Here is a 13,127-nt window from a genome sequence, read left to right as displayed (position 1 = left end):
GTTTATGTTTTATAGAGATATAAAACGAGTAAATGCTCTATAGTATGTGCTTGTTTCAGTTAACCATATTTGTTAAAGATGAAAGTGCGTTTGATCGTTTAGGATTTCTCTTTGATGCTTTCAAGTTCGACTTCACATTATACTCATTTTCGTTGGTGTGATGCGATTGTAATTGATCTATTTCGGCCATAAACACAGGCGGATTTGCCATTGATGCCGGCGGAGGTGGTGGAGCAGCCATATATTGAGAATATATGTCAAATGGAACTGGTAACTGAACAGCAGTTGGAGCAGGTGGTGCTAATGACGGCTCTTGATTGAATAGAGCATTTAGTCTTTTCTTTCTTTCTTCTTTTTTTTCCGCAAAGCTAACGAATATTCTCTTTTTGCCAACATATGTATTGTTTAAATATGATATAGCTTGCATCGCTTCGGATGGATGATTGAAGGAAACGAATCCGTGTCCCTTAGATATTCCAGTATTGGGATAGCTTGCTAAAACACATGATTTCACACGACCAAACTGAGAGAAAAATTCCTCAAACTGTTCAGAATTTCCTACGACATCATCATCAATGTTTTTGACGAATATATTACATGGGTCGGGAGCTGGAGGAGTATTATTATCAACTGCGTTTAAGGCAGTCGGCATTGGAACAGGAGGTGAAACGAAAGGAGGAGGAGGAGGAATCATTGTTACAGGCGGTTCCATAGTAGCAATGGGTTCAAATGGTAACAAAGGCATGGGGACAATCGTTGACTGGGTCGAAGGAACGGTTGTGGGTGGTGCCTGTCTTTGCGTTGGCTGTTTCACAAAAAACTGAAGTTGTACTCCTTTGTATAAGAAAATTTTAAAGGCAGCGATAATCTGGAAAAGTTAGAAGTGGTCAAAAAGCAATTAAAAAAAATGTAAACCATTTTACCTTTGAGCAATCTTCATGAGAGTTGACCGCCAGTTCGGCATACAACGTTTGATCTGGATTCGGAGTTTGATTGATGGCCGCTCCTAAAATCTTTCCATATTGAGAGAAGTCTTCATAAAGGTCTACAGGTGAAGTTTGTTTTGGGATGTTTAGTATGCCAATTACCAGAATTGGGTTCTCGGAAGTTTCGGAACAAAACAGTTTGTCTAAAGGTATGCTTGGAAGAAATTGATAGTTGTTTATAAATGGTAGCTCAGTGTTGAGTTGTTGTGCTTTTTGTTCATTCTGCACAACTGAGCTTTCTTGTGCGAAGTTCGGAATATTGAGTGGACTCATTTGCAGCGAGCATAAATTATTTTTTTTGCTTGAAACATAGCTTATGTTTGGTTCACGGGCCTCTCTTTCTATGCTAGAATAAATAGTGCCACCTCCGTCTCTTTTTATCATTTCTTGTTCACCGTCTTGACTTTGGCCATTACCTTGTTCCATGTGTTTTTCTGAGAGAGCTTCCGTTTGTTTTATTTGTATCTCCTTGAGACATAAAGCTTCCTTGTATTGAAAGTCCAGTTTCGCTAAGCCTGGATCCTCTTTCTCTTGCGTCTGAGTGAGATTACATACGGCTGGTTTGGCTGGATGACGCTTTTCAACGATCCTACAAGACATTAGCATATGCCAACGGCTCAACTATGATTTTACTCACAACCGGTTTCCTTCATATACGGAGCAGTGTAGTGCCTGAACGATAGCGTCTACACATGTCTGTGTTTCAACGTAAACAAATGCAAATAATGCTGAACCCTTGACCTTGACGTTTTTTTTCTTTTTTCGGCTTAATACATGTGCTTCCGTTACATTTCCTTTGATCAAATTAGTTTATGGGACTTCAATTTGAGAAAGCTTACCGTATTGCTTGCAAAGGTTGACAACATTCAATGCTTGGCAACCGTATGGCAAATTACCAATGTAAATGGATAGATCTCTATTTTTTTGCATCTTATTTGTATTCTGCATTCTCTGTCCTTCTTTCATTGCTATGAGACTGGTTGGTTGATAAAAGCAGAATTCAATCCAATGTAAACAAATATACAGGATAACGAAGCGTTATGTCTCATTATCTTGCGTATCGTTTATCTAACTTTTGGTGTTGTACATCTTTATTCGAGAGTACCATCTTCTAAAAGTCTCTGTAAATCTTCAAATACCGTACCTCATAATAGTAATTGTATTCAGGATTCGCTTCCTCCAGGGAATTCTACTTTTACTAAGTATCATTCAGAAACCCATTGCGGACGAACTTTGCTATTTATGGTTAATTTAACAATTTTAAATTCTTCTCTTAGTCACTCTTTTCTTCAAGAAAGTATTCCTCCGGTTGTCTCTGGCTTACGGTCTCTGAAATGTCGGTTTTATCATAAAATGCCAGCAACCAGGTACATAGACGCTTCTGCACGAGTGGTGTCCCGTGGTCCTGCTGCTGTTAGCAAGACTGGAGTCATAAACCATGATTCTCCTGCGGCTCCTTTGCTATCCCAGGACGTACTAATTGTTGAACGACAGTTAGAGATGATGAACGTGTTTCTTGGCTATGAACAGGCCAATCGCTATGTTATCTTAAACCATGAAGGTCATCATCTTGGATATATAGCGGAAAGGGGACATGCTTCGTTTCTTTCCAGTATGTCTCGACAACTATTCCATACACATCGTTCATTCGTGGCTGACGTGATGGATGTGCATGGCAATCCTGTTCTACAGTTGCAAAGACCTTTTTCATGGATTAATTCCCGTCTAAATGTTAGTGCTTTCAATAACTCATCAGACCAGCCATCATTAGTTGGTGAAGTTATCCAAAAATGGCACCCTTGGCGTCGTAAATACCAATTATTCCTAGCCCAATCCAATATAGTAGATCAGTTTGCTGCTGTTGATGAGCGAGTCTTAAGTTGGGATTTCTTGCTACGTAACGCTGACAACCAAATACTTGGAAGTGTTAATCGTAACTTTATGGGCTTGCCAAGAGAGTTCCTTACAGATACGGGTAATTACGTCTTGCGATTTACGTCAAAAGATGCCAATTTAGGTAGTGTTGAAAACAATCAACTGTTGCAAGCCGCCGAAGGTGATACTAGCCAAGTTTGCTCGCGCGAGATGAGTTTAGAGGAAAGAGCTGTTATGCTTGGGTCCGCTGTGACTATTGATTTCGACTATTTCAGTCGTACTAATAGCCCTGCAGCAGGTTTTACTTTTCCAATTATGTTTGGTTCCTCTTCTCCAGAAAATGATTACCAATCAGAGGATACATCCGCTCAGGAGATTCTTAAAGACGAACAAAGTCCAAATCATTCGTCAACTGAGAACACCATTCATGAACAAAAGTCTCCCTTTCTTTCCGATGGTGACCTAGATCGCCCTGGTGATTTTTGGGATGTTTTTGATCAGGACGCAGAGGACAGGTGGTAAATTTAGCATGATGCTAAGTTTTTAATAAAAGTCACTTACTTTTATATGTTATGATATTTATATATGTGGTTATGCTAAAAGATTACGAGTTTTAATACGTGGATTACTTTGGTTTAGTTTACAATTTTTTTGGTAAGATGGTACCAAGCTAGTCTAAGTTATATTATAAATTAAATTGCATTCATTCATCGAATCTCTATGGAGTTGTCGGCATATTCTTTAGTAAAAGAAGACTTTAGATATTTGTAAGATTGATTAAAGACATAATGGAAGACTAAATTGGTAAATTAACTGAGTATCGCACTCTAATGCTTAATTGCAAAAATTAAGAAATTATTCTGCCAGGGCTTGAAATTTGTCATCAATCTTCTTGTAAAGTTGCTCATAACGTTCAACAAGTTCTTTTTCACCATCATTAGGATTTTCAAACTTCATAGAAGAAAGTTCATGGAAAATATCAGAGGTGCCTTCACGGATTTTCGACCATGGAACATTGCCTTGTTCAACCGTACCCTTCGCTCTCCCATAGTAAGAAATCATGTTTCTCATCATATGGTAAGTTTTGTAAAGAGGACAGCTTCGATCATAGTCGGAATAACCGTTTTGCTGTAGGAAATCGTTCTTGATAATACCAGCCATGTCTAAAGTAACCTTGTCGCTCTCGGAAAGCGCAGACTTACCAACCAATTGGATGATTTCGAGCATCGAATCCTCTTGTTGAATAATATGTTTAATTTGATCACGTAACGAGTTGAAACCAGAAACTCGGTCTTCATACCAGGGAGTCAAAGCATTTACGTACTTGGAATAAGAAAGGGAAGTGTTAATTGAGGGAAAGTGTTTACGCTGAGCCAATTTCTTGTCCAAACCCCAGAAGACTTGTACAATACCCAAAGTAGCACTAGTGACTGGATCGGAGAAGTCACCACCTGGAGGAGAAACAGCACCAACGATCGACACAGTACCTTCACGTTCAGGACTACCCAAACAACGAACACGACCAGCCCGTTCATAGAAAGAAGCCAACTTAGCACCAAGATAAGCAGGATAACCAGAGTCAGCAGGCATTTCGGCAAGACGACCGGAAATTTCACGGAGAGCTTCAGCCCAACGAGAAGTGGAATCTGCCATCATTGAAACGTTCTTACCTTGGTCACGATAATACTCAGCCAAGGTGATACCAGTATAAATGGAAGCTTCACGAGCAGCTACAGGCATGTTTGAAGTATTCGCAACGAGAGAAGTACGTTTCATAATGGGCTCGGGGGTTCCGTTGATATCGATGGTCAAAGCAGGGAAGTCCATCAAAACCTCGGCCATTTCATTACCACGTTCACCACAACCAATGTAAACAATCATATCCGAGTTGGAATACTTGGAAAGGGATTGAGAAATTACAGTTTTACCACAGCCAAAAGCACCAGGAATAGCGGTGGTACCACCTTGAACACATGGAAACAAGGAATCGAGAACACGTTGACCGGTGAGCAGAGGTTGGTTGGCCGTGAGGTTATCAGCAACGGGACGGGGAGCACGAACGGGCCAGGTTTGTAACATACCAAAAGATTGTTTTTTGCCATTGAATTCCACCTCCAAAAGTTTTTCGACTACAGTATAGGAGCCTGCTTCAGCGATAAAGGTTACTGTACCACGAGATCTAGGTGGAAGCATGATTTTATGATCATTAAAAAGAGAGTTTTCAAATACGGAACCAAACACATCGCCGCCAGAAACGTGATCACCGACACGAAGCTTCTTGTTAGGTGTGAAATCATACTTACGAGTACGGTCCAAAGCCTCTGTACTGATACCTCTCGGAATGTAGATACTTTGTGCTTTGTCATGAATTTGTTTCAATGGACGCTGGATACCATCATAAATGGTTTCAGCGAGACCTGGACCTAATTCAACAGACAAAGGCTTTCCAGTACGTTGGACAGGATCACCGACAGTAAGACCAGAGGTTTCTTCGTAAACCTGAATTGTACATTTGTCTTGGTGGATTCTAATAACTTCTCCTACCAATTCATCATGACCAACGCGGACAAGCTCGTACATGGAGCATCCAAGCATGTTGGAAGCAACGACGACTAATTTGAGTCAATACACTGTCGCAAAGGATCATTTAAAAAAATTTAAAATACCGTACCTGGTCCTGAAACACTAAAAATAGTACCAAAGCGATTTTCATGTTCATCGTAGTTTTTTAGGCTTCTGATTGCCTTTTTGGCATTCTCGATCCCTCCAGCCTACCTCATTAGCTTCAATTTCCTTTTACAATAATTATTTCGATTTAGTTACTTACCATTGAGTAATAATTCTATGAAATATGAATGTAGGTGAAGGTTGAATCTCAAACGTTGCTGCCCTGGTGAGCTTGCTATTTCTTAATCAAGAACAACGAGCGCTAGTAATATGTCCGTTATCAAGAATAAAGCAAATGAAAGAGAAGATGATTGAATTTGATTTAATAGTCTTTATAAGCAATAACTATGGCTATTGAGTCGAGAACGAAGGATACAAAATAGTCGTTCTTTTACTGTAAGTTAAGTCGTATATCAGGTTAATAGATTGCTTTTACAAGTAGAAAAATCATTAAGCAAACAAGTTTAAGCATGTATGAATTGAAATGAATTTTTTTAAAATATGGTAAATGCTAAAATTTAGCCAGATTTGCAAACATGCTTATGTAGGTCCCATTTACATTAGGGTTAATGTGAACTGCTTTGGTGGTTCAGTGGTATAATGCTTCGTTGCCATCGAAGCGACCCGGGTTCGATTCCCGGCCGAAGCAATATTTTTTATCATCCATCTATGAAGAAAAAAGCAAAGCTGTTTTTATGTTAAAAAAAATGTAATGGATAGAAATTGTAATATTTTGGTTGGCAAGTGCTTAAATCGTCATGCTTACTTAAGAGTTTACACATACCTCTCGTTGCCATCATACATTGCATTGGTGATGAGGGATTAGCGGTTTTACTCTTCCTTTCCTTTCGATGGATGTCGATGGATGTGTAGTCCACAAGTGCTTGTCTCGATAAGCACTTCCTTTGCAGATCAACGATCTGATCATTGTCTCCATACCGATACCTATCTGTGTATGATTTAGCGGACGTTAACAAGTTGATGCATTCATTGAAACTTCAAATGCGAATTACAACTGTGAATCTCAAAAAAACAGGAAAAATAAGTAGTAATATTTAATATTAAAAAGATGCTTCGGCCGGGAATCGAACCCGGGTCGCTTCGATGGCAACGAAGCATTATACCACTAAACCACCAAAGCAGTGATTAAGAATGAAGAGGCTTTATATCAAAATATAAGTATGCTCGCCAAAGAATTTGTATTAAGCAGAGGAAAAACGGAAAGTATGAATGCCCACTATTCGCATTCGTTGAAGGATTTCGTACAGAGAGGTAGACTTGTTATTCTATTTACTTGAGATTGTTCACGTACAATGATTTCAAGAACAGGATTTATAATCGAACGAGAAGCTTGCAACGCCCAGGATTCCCCTGCTATCCTCAACCATAGTAGAAAGGAGGTTTGTTTGGTATAAAATATAAAAAAATTACCAACCAGCTTTGTTATAACACTCCGAAAATCATCAACGTCAGTGGTGAAGATCTTATATAGGCCTTCGTAAAGGAGCCGCACGATATTTAAAATAAACACAATTCTTTCATCAGTGAATGCAAACGTACCGAACCGTTTGGATCCTTCATTACTAGATAATTAAGTTGAGATTTAATACAGGTACTTGCCTTGTTGCTGTTACCTACGAAGTAACAGTTTGTTTGCAATTTTGTAGTTTGCGCGTCTTTTAAGAAGAAACAATCCCCAAAAAAAAAGGTGTAATCTAAATCAAACCGAAATATATTCATAAATGCCAGATTCAAGACTCCATTGAATTGGAAATCTGATAGTGGTATGAGACTCGTACTCAATTATTTTTCGTAAGTTATTTAATTGAACTTTTGTATGTTCGGAAAAAAGCATTCCTAAATGTTACAGGTTGTTCTGGGTGCAACCTCGAGTGTTGCACTTACATATTTTACTTTTGTTATTCTAGGATTTCTACTTATTGATTAAGAGAAAACCGGTTAGGTCTACTTGTACAAAAAGCTTAGCTTAGATTTTCGGTATATCATTATGATTGATGCCTCTATCCATATTCTACGTAATACGTTTCTTTGCTACTACAACAAGGGAGGTTTATTTTTTCTGGCTTACATTCTCAAACTATCTTTAGCAATTTCATTTGTTTATTCCAATTTGTTTAAAAACTTTGCGAAATATTGAGTTTGCGCCCGATGGCTTATATTTGTCAATAATAAATAATCATGACAGTTCATAATATCGTTAAATCTCAGCAATTGAGCGAATGTGATGCCGGCTATCACAATCGTACAAGGATCTTAAAACATAAAAAATTATGAAAATCCTAATGGAGCACATATTATAGTCCATTCTTGGATTTCACCATTGAAATCCACAATTCATAATTTCAATATCAAAAGCACTAAAGTGGGAAACGCGTTTAGAGCAGTGTCCTTTATATTCGGAGCAGAAGGAATGTTGTACTTCATATGAAAACAAATACAGACCTCGGTCGTAAACTTTCAAATGATTCCAAGCTATAATCTTTCCTTCTTTATTATTTCTCTTTCCCTCCCATTTTTATCTAACTTCCACCAATGTCTCTGTTGACGCATTTCCCTACCGTTTCTATCTAAATTCCACCAATGTCTCTGTTGATGCATTGGATTGTTGATTTCAACTCCACCTTGGGTAGAAATAAATCTACCATTTGAACGGGAAGAGGCAGGATCAGAATATGCATTTTCAGCACCTGTGGGATCCACTCCTAAAGCCGCTTTATTCGCCTTCAGTTTTTCAAAAAAACTGTCATATTTCTACGTTAATCGTTCTAGTTAGCCATTGTTTTTACCCTTGTTTAATATTCTTTTTAACAATGCTTACCCCGGCTTCAACCAACTCCCTCGCATCAAGAATTCCGTATGGATAGTAATTCATTTTCGTATATTTTGCAGGTATAACAAAACAAGTCTCTTATATACGTATCTTTTGTAAATGATTTATTACTTCAAAGGCTCGCCTTATTCATTTTGACTTATTTAGCCTTTACGCCCGTATGACATGACATGTACGAATTTTGGGGCGAAAAGTGTACAGCGCAGTATCGAAATCGAATAATGTAAACAAATCCATTTCGCATAAAGAGAAGCTTGTAAATGAAATTATTTTATTTCATCACCTTATATATTTAATTTTTCAGGAAATTCATCTAATGGCTCAAAGCAAACATTACATAACGTAGCATGCGCAAAGCAACTAATGTTTGGGATGCTGCAATAGGCCATTGTTACGACATTTATAAATACCATTTTGGATAGGAACATTCTATCTTGGTTCATTCTTGCAAATATAAAGAATTGAATAATATTCCCAAACATATCATCTAGAAGGTGCTTAAATGGAATTACACAAGATTTACGATCTGCGAAAGAGCTATTGAATCTGATGAGTAATGCTATAATGAAGAGAGTTTAGGAAAAAGAGAGTGATCATTGTTAGACGTCAAAGGAAAAAAAAGTTATTTCTTGCTTTAAGTTTGCGTTATTAAACCCATCACTTGATTTGAGGTCGACACATCTTTTTGAGTGGTTCTGTACGGATACTTTAAAACTTTAGAAACTAAGCAACTCAATGAAGAACGAGTGAAGTCTTGGAAATGAATCTGCTTTGTTTATAAATCTGTAAACAAACGCGAATTTTAGAGCAGCGTTACTTCATCGTGACTTGAAACAGCGTAAGCGGTGCGAAATTTCTTGCTGGAGTCAATAATTATGCCCTTGATTTTTCCTAATTGGACTAGATTTGACTTTAATTCTTGATGGTTAGAAATAGATTAATTTATGTCTGAGTGTGATTCATTTAATATTCGTTTCCGTCGTGATTTGCGAGTACAAGAAAACAACCCATTTCCCCTTAGAGTTGTTGTCGTCAGAAGTCAATAAGAACGCGCCTGCGATTATTATTTTTAACATCCAAAGCAACCAGTTTCTGTGTTTACAATTGTAATAAATATAATCGATAAATTCCTTTTTCAAGAGAATTGTAATTTCAATCGACTCACTTTTGGTCGTCCTTTTGCTTCCTGTTATCACCTGTTACTTCATGAGGAACATCTCACTAGATGGGAATCGGGAAAGCGTCGTCAGACGTGAATCAACGTTTGAAAACAAAGGAACTATGAAAACCTAAACAGTCAAAAACAAAAAGGAATGAAAAAACAAGAGAAGTAGGTGAGCCTACAGCATCCCGGATTCCCATGTTGTCTCCAACCATAGTACTAACGAGACCCTCAGACGCTTAACTGCAGTGATCGGACGGGAACTGGTGTTTTCGCCTAGGTGTGGCCGTAGACATTTCGTAGGATTGTACATTTGTGATATACAATCGTATATGAGTGTCATATCTATCATCGGATTCTGTATGATTCCTTTGACAACTCGACCTTCAGTACAGTTATAGCTCTAAAAACCAAATAGGAAACTTAGAGCATTATTCCAACGGTTTCTATATGCGGATTAAGACCCTTTAGTATGTACTTTGCATAATCTCCTTCCATGTTTCGATGCAATTCCTCGATAGTCTCTAGTACTTTAATATTAGAACATGGAAAGAATGCAAAAGCAATTTCAGTTTATATTTATACATTTCATTTCACTTCATAACCGACGTTTAAATACTGTTTGTGTTACTTCGTTATTTGCAAACGCTATGTGCTGCACCTTACCGTCCTTGACCTTTACCTCATTTAACGATTCCTTTGTATTAGGAATAAGGATTGAAAGAAAATTCGAGTTTGTAGGAAACGGATTTTCCAGTATATTTAAGAAACGTAAACTTCAATTCAGGTCGTCTCAGTTCGTTTGTTAAAGTGCAGCCGTCAACGGGAAACGATCTGAGCTTTCAGACGCAGCCAAAGAGGAAACGCTCCTTTGTTCAAGAGTCAGAAAGTCGCTCAACACGTCGTAAGATGGAGCTGACTAAAGTATGGGAACAAGAAATTGTTCGTCTAATCCTTCAATTCTTGAACGATTACGGTTATGGGTATAGTACATTCAGTCCACCTGCAAGGGCATTCTTCAATTGTGAATTGCTAGCTAACCTGTTTATAGAAGTACTCTAAAATGCTTGGAAAATGAAAGTGGACTTTGCTACGAAACAGAGAACGTCAAGTCGTTTCAAAAAGGCGTCCTTTCCGGTGACTGGCAAATCGCTGAGAGTTGCTTTGCTTCTATGAAGCTGAGGGACGAAAGCAAAAGAAATGTAAGTTATATCATTTATTTTGTAAACACACTGTGCTGACAAAACAAAAAGGAAGCGCTTTTTCTTCTGCAAAAACAAAAATGTTTAGAGTTAGCTGAAATGGGATCACTTTGTGAGGCAATCTTTGTTTTGCAAACAACCGATAATACATACTTTAATCAAAGCAAAGAGGAGTTGATCTCGCAAATAATGTTTTCAAGAAAAAAATTCACAGAATCCGCACACGGCATAAAAGACAACCGTACTGCTTTATTAAATGAACTCTCCTTCTACATAAGCGCTGACATTATGATGCCGAAAAACCGACTCTTGAATCTTTTGGAACAGGCAAAAAACCATCAGATTTCTTCCCAATGCTATCATAATGTTCTGAAAAACTTCACCTTTCTCTCTGATTATCAAGCCGAGCCTAGCGAAATCCCAACAAAGGAGATACATTGTTTCGACGACCACACAAGTGAAGTTTGGCAAATTTCCTACTCAAGTAGCGGCAAGTACTTAGCGTCCGCTTCGCAAGATAAGTCTACCATAATTTTTGATTTGGTTAATATGAAGATGCTACACCGACTAATTGGACACAGTAAAGAGGTGGCTTATGTGAAATGGTCTCCGGATGATCGTTATTTACTTACTTGCTCTAATGACTACTCGGTTATACTTTGGGATGCGTTTACCGGCGAGAAGATCCGGCATTTAAAAGAGCATACTTACTTTGTGAGCTGTTGCTGTTGGCTACCCGATGGATTGTCTTTCATTACTGGGTCTCCTGATATGACGATTATTCATTGGTCGTTAACTGGAGAGATTTTGCATAAATGGAAGGATGTCAATATTTACGATATGGCAATTAGTAATGACGGATCAAAATTGTATGCTGTTGGGTACCAGAAGCAAATGGAAAGTGAAGATAAGCATATTGCTGTTTATTCCATACCTACAAGAGAATGCCTTAAAAAAATTCATCTTGAATCCAAGGTGACTTCCATATCGCTTTCAAAAGACTCTCGTTATGCCCTGACGAACATCGAGCCACATACAATATTGCTTTGGGATATACAAGAGTGTCGCATTATTCGGCAATACATGGGTCATAAGCTTGGGAACTGGCTGATCGGTTCATGTTTCGGCGGTCAAGATGACACGTTTGTATTAAGCGGCAGCCAAGACGAGTTTATTCGAATATGGCATCGAGACTCTGGGAAACTGCTTAGCACTTTACCAGGACACTCAAAATGCGTCAACTACATCGCTTACAATCCAGTGGATCCCTATCAATTTGCTTCAGCTAGTGACGACAGCACTATTCGTGTATGGTCAAACCAAGAACCTCAATAAGGAAATGCATTTTTTTTTGTAAATGAGAAAAAAAGCTTTTCATTTCGTTATGAAACGTGAATGATAATTACCTTTTGCATGTCTCCGATATATATGATTGAATGAATAAAATGTTTTGTCTAATTTCTAAAAAAAACTCGTAAATCAATTATTATTATCATGTATGGTCGTCGTAAACTAGGTTCCATAGCATTCATCATGGATCTTTTAAGTAAAGAAAAGTTTCGTAAAAATGCGAATTAGAGGTTCATAAATATAATAGCCAGCCATGTTGTTGTCTACGAGATCATTTCGGAAAAGAACGACGGTCAGCACTAATCACTGACATAGGTATAGGTATTACGGTGTGATACTAGATTCAGCAACAATAAACGTCTGTCTATCCATTGGGCATTGTCCTTGAGATCCTGCTGTTGAAAGCCAATTTTCGATGCAATGAGCATGAAAGATGTGCGTACATTTCCCCCATACTAAACTCACAAGTTAGCGTCAAAACTGGTAAAACTTTAAAGCTTTTTCCATTCGTATTCTTCATGATTAAAAATGGTTTCAAACAATAAAACACAACCTGAAGCATCCTTCATTCAGACACAGCAAGCAAGCCTTGACAGCCAGACTGATGAGAAGTAACCTTTAAAATCATCCCAAAATCGCGTCAACAGATAAAGCTTCTCGTACGTACCTATGGGACAGTCATCACCAGGCGTTAGACACTGAGGGCAGCATCCATCGAAAGGGACTCGACAAATGCCGCAAACATCGTCTTTAGGGGTCTTCCAAGTCCAATTAGCAATTGCATGATATCCTACGACTTGTTAGGCCCATTGTCTGTTATTTACTCTTACTTTTGATTTTCACTTTCATTGTTTTTGTTCTTTTGTTTAGTATGCAGTAGAAAGCCGTTACCTCGAGGAAAGCTTGGGTCGCTTCATTGTTTTTCAATTTGTCAAGTATAAAATCTGTAAGACGGACCATAAGAAAGTATATAGTGATAATAAAATGAAAATAAAACACATCGTCAGCAACAGAAAGCTCTGTCGACTGAACAT

General features: G+C 38.1%; 6 protein-coding genes and 3 non-coding genes across 9 annotated transcripts; 3 read left to right on the top strand and 6 right to left on the bottom strand.

The window, feature by feature from the left end:
- Positions 1-55: 55 nt before the first annotated feature.
- mug28 (RNA-binding protein Mug28) lies at positions 56-1,952 on the bottom strand (the record flags this gene model as incomplete). Its single annotated transcript, XM_056180823.1, has 4 exons — positions 56-868; positions 924-1,575; positions 1,624-1,780; positions 1,826-1,952. The coding sequence occupies 4 exons, from the start codon at positions 1,950-1,952 to the stop codon at positions 56-58; spliced, it is 1,749 nt and encodes a 582-aa protein (XP_056035108.1).
- Positions 1,953-2,339: 387 nt separating this feature from the next.
- On the top strand, positions 2,340-3,383 carry SOMG_02029 (mitochondrial phospholipid scramblase; the record flags this gene model as incomplete). Its single annotated transcript, XM_056180822.1, has 1 exon — positions 2,340-3,383. One exon carries the CDS (start codon positions 2,340-2,342, stop codon positions 3,381-3,383), a length of 1,044 nt encoding a protein of 347 aa, XP_056035270.1.
- A 333-nt stretch (positions 3,384-3,716) lies between these two features.
- vma1 (V-type ATPase V1 domain, subunit A) lies at positions 3,717-5,691 on the bottom strand (the record flags this gene model as incomplete). Its single annotated transcript, XM_056180821.1, has 3 exons — positions 3,717-5,473; positions 5,533-5,632; positions 5,689-5,691. The coding sequence occupies 3 exons, from the start codon at positions 5,689-5,691 to the stop codon at positions 3,717-3,719; spliced, it is 1,860 nt and encodes a 619-aa protein (XP_056035271.1).
- Positions 5,692-6,106: 415 nt separating this feature from the next.
- On the top strand, positions 6,107-6,177 carry SOMG_20089. Its single transcript has one exon. It is a non-coding gene; the product is annotated as a tRNA-Gly (tRNA).
- A 421-nt stretch (positions 6,178-6,598) lies between these two features.
- SOMG_20088 lies at positions 6,599-6,669 on the bottom strand. The gene has a single exon. It is a non-coding gene; the product is annotated as a tRNA-Gly (tRNA).
- A 1,352-nt stretch (positions 6,670-8,021) lies between these two features.
- On the bottom strand, positions 8,022-8,421 carry SOMG_02027 (uncharacterized protein; the record flags this gene model as incomplete). The annotated part of the gene is made up of 2 exons (XM_056180820.1): positions 8,022-8,300; positions 8,368-8,421. The coding sequence occupies 2 exons, from the start codon at positions 8,419-8,421 to the stop codon at positions 8,022-8,024; spliced, it is 333 nt and encodes a 110-aa protein (XP_056035279.1).
- A 1,295-nt stretch (positions 8,422-9,716) lies between these two features.
- Positions 9,717-9,831, bottom strand: SOMG_10044. The gene has a single exon (XR_008803577.1). It is a non-coding gene; the product is annotated as a 5S ribosomal RNA (ribosomal RNA).
- Positions 9,832-10,450: 619 nt separating this feature from the next.
- On the top strand, positions 10,451-12,078 carry gid7 (GID complex WD repeat subunit Gid7; the record flags this gene model as incomplete). The annotated part of the gene is made up of 3 exons (XM_056180819.1): positions 10,451-10,524; positions 10,593-10,743; positions 10,795-12,078. 3 exons carry the CDS (start codon positions 10,451-10,453, stop codon positions 12,076-12,078), a joined length of 1,509 nt encoding a protein of 502 aa, XP_056035451.1.
- Positions 12,079-12,417: 339 nt separating this feature from the next.
- apc11 (anaphase-promoting complex ubiquitin -protein ligase E3 subunit Apc11) lies at positions 12,418-12,942 on the bottom strand (the record flags this gene model as incomplete). Its single annotated transcript, XM_056183884.1, has 3 exons — positions 12,418-12,548; positions 12,761-12,883; positions 12,924-12,942. 3 exons carry the CDS (start codon positions 12,940-12,942, stop codon positions 12,418-12,420), a joined length of 273 nt encoding a protein of 90 aa, XP_056036307.1.
- Positions 12,943-13,127: the final 185 nt, after the last annotated feature.

This window comes from Schizosaccharomyces osmophilus, chromosome 1, assembly GCF_027921745.1.
Source record: "Schizosaccharomyces osmophilus chromosome 1, complete sequence".
In the NCBI taxonomy this organism is placed as follows: domain Eukaryota; kingdom Fungi; phylum Ascomycota; class Schizosaccharomycetes; order Schizosaccharomycetales; family Schizosaccharomycetaceae; genus Schizosaccharomyces; species Schizosaccharomyces osmophilus.
Note: the sequence above shows the minus strand (reverse complement) of the source record. Positions and strands in the feature narration are given on the sequence as shown.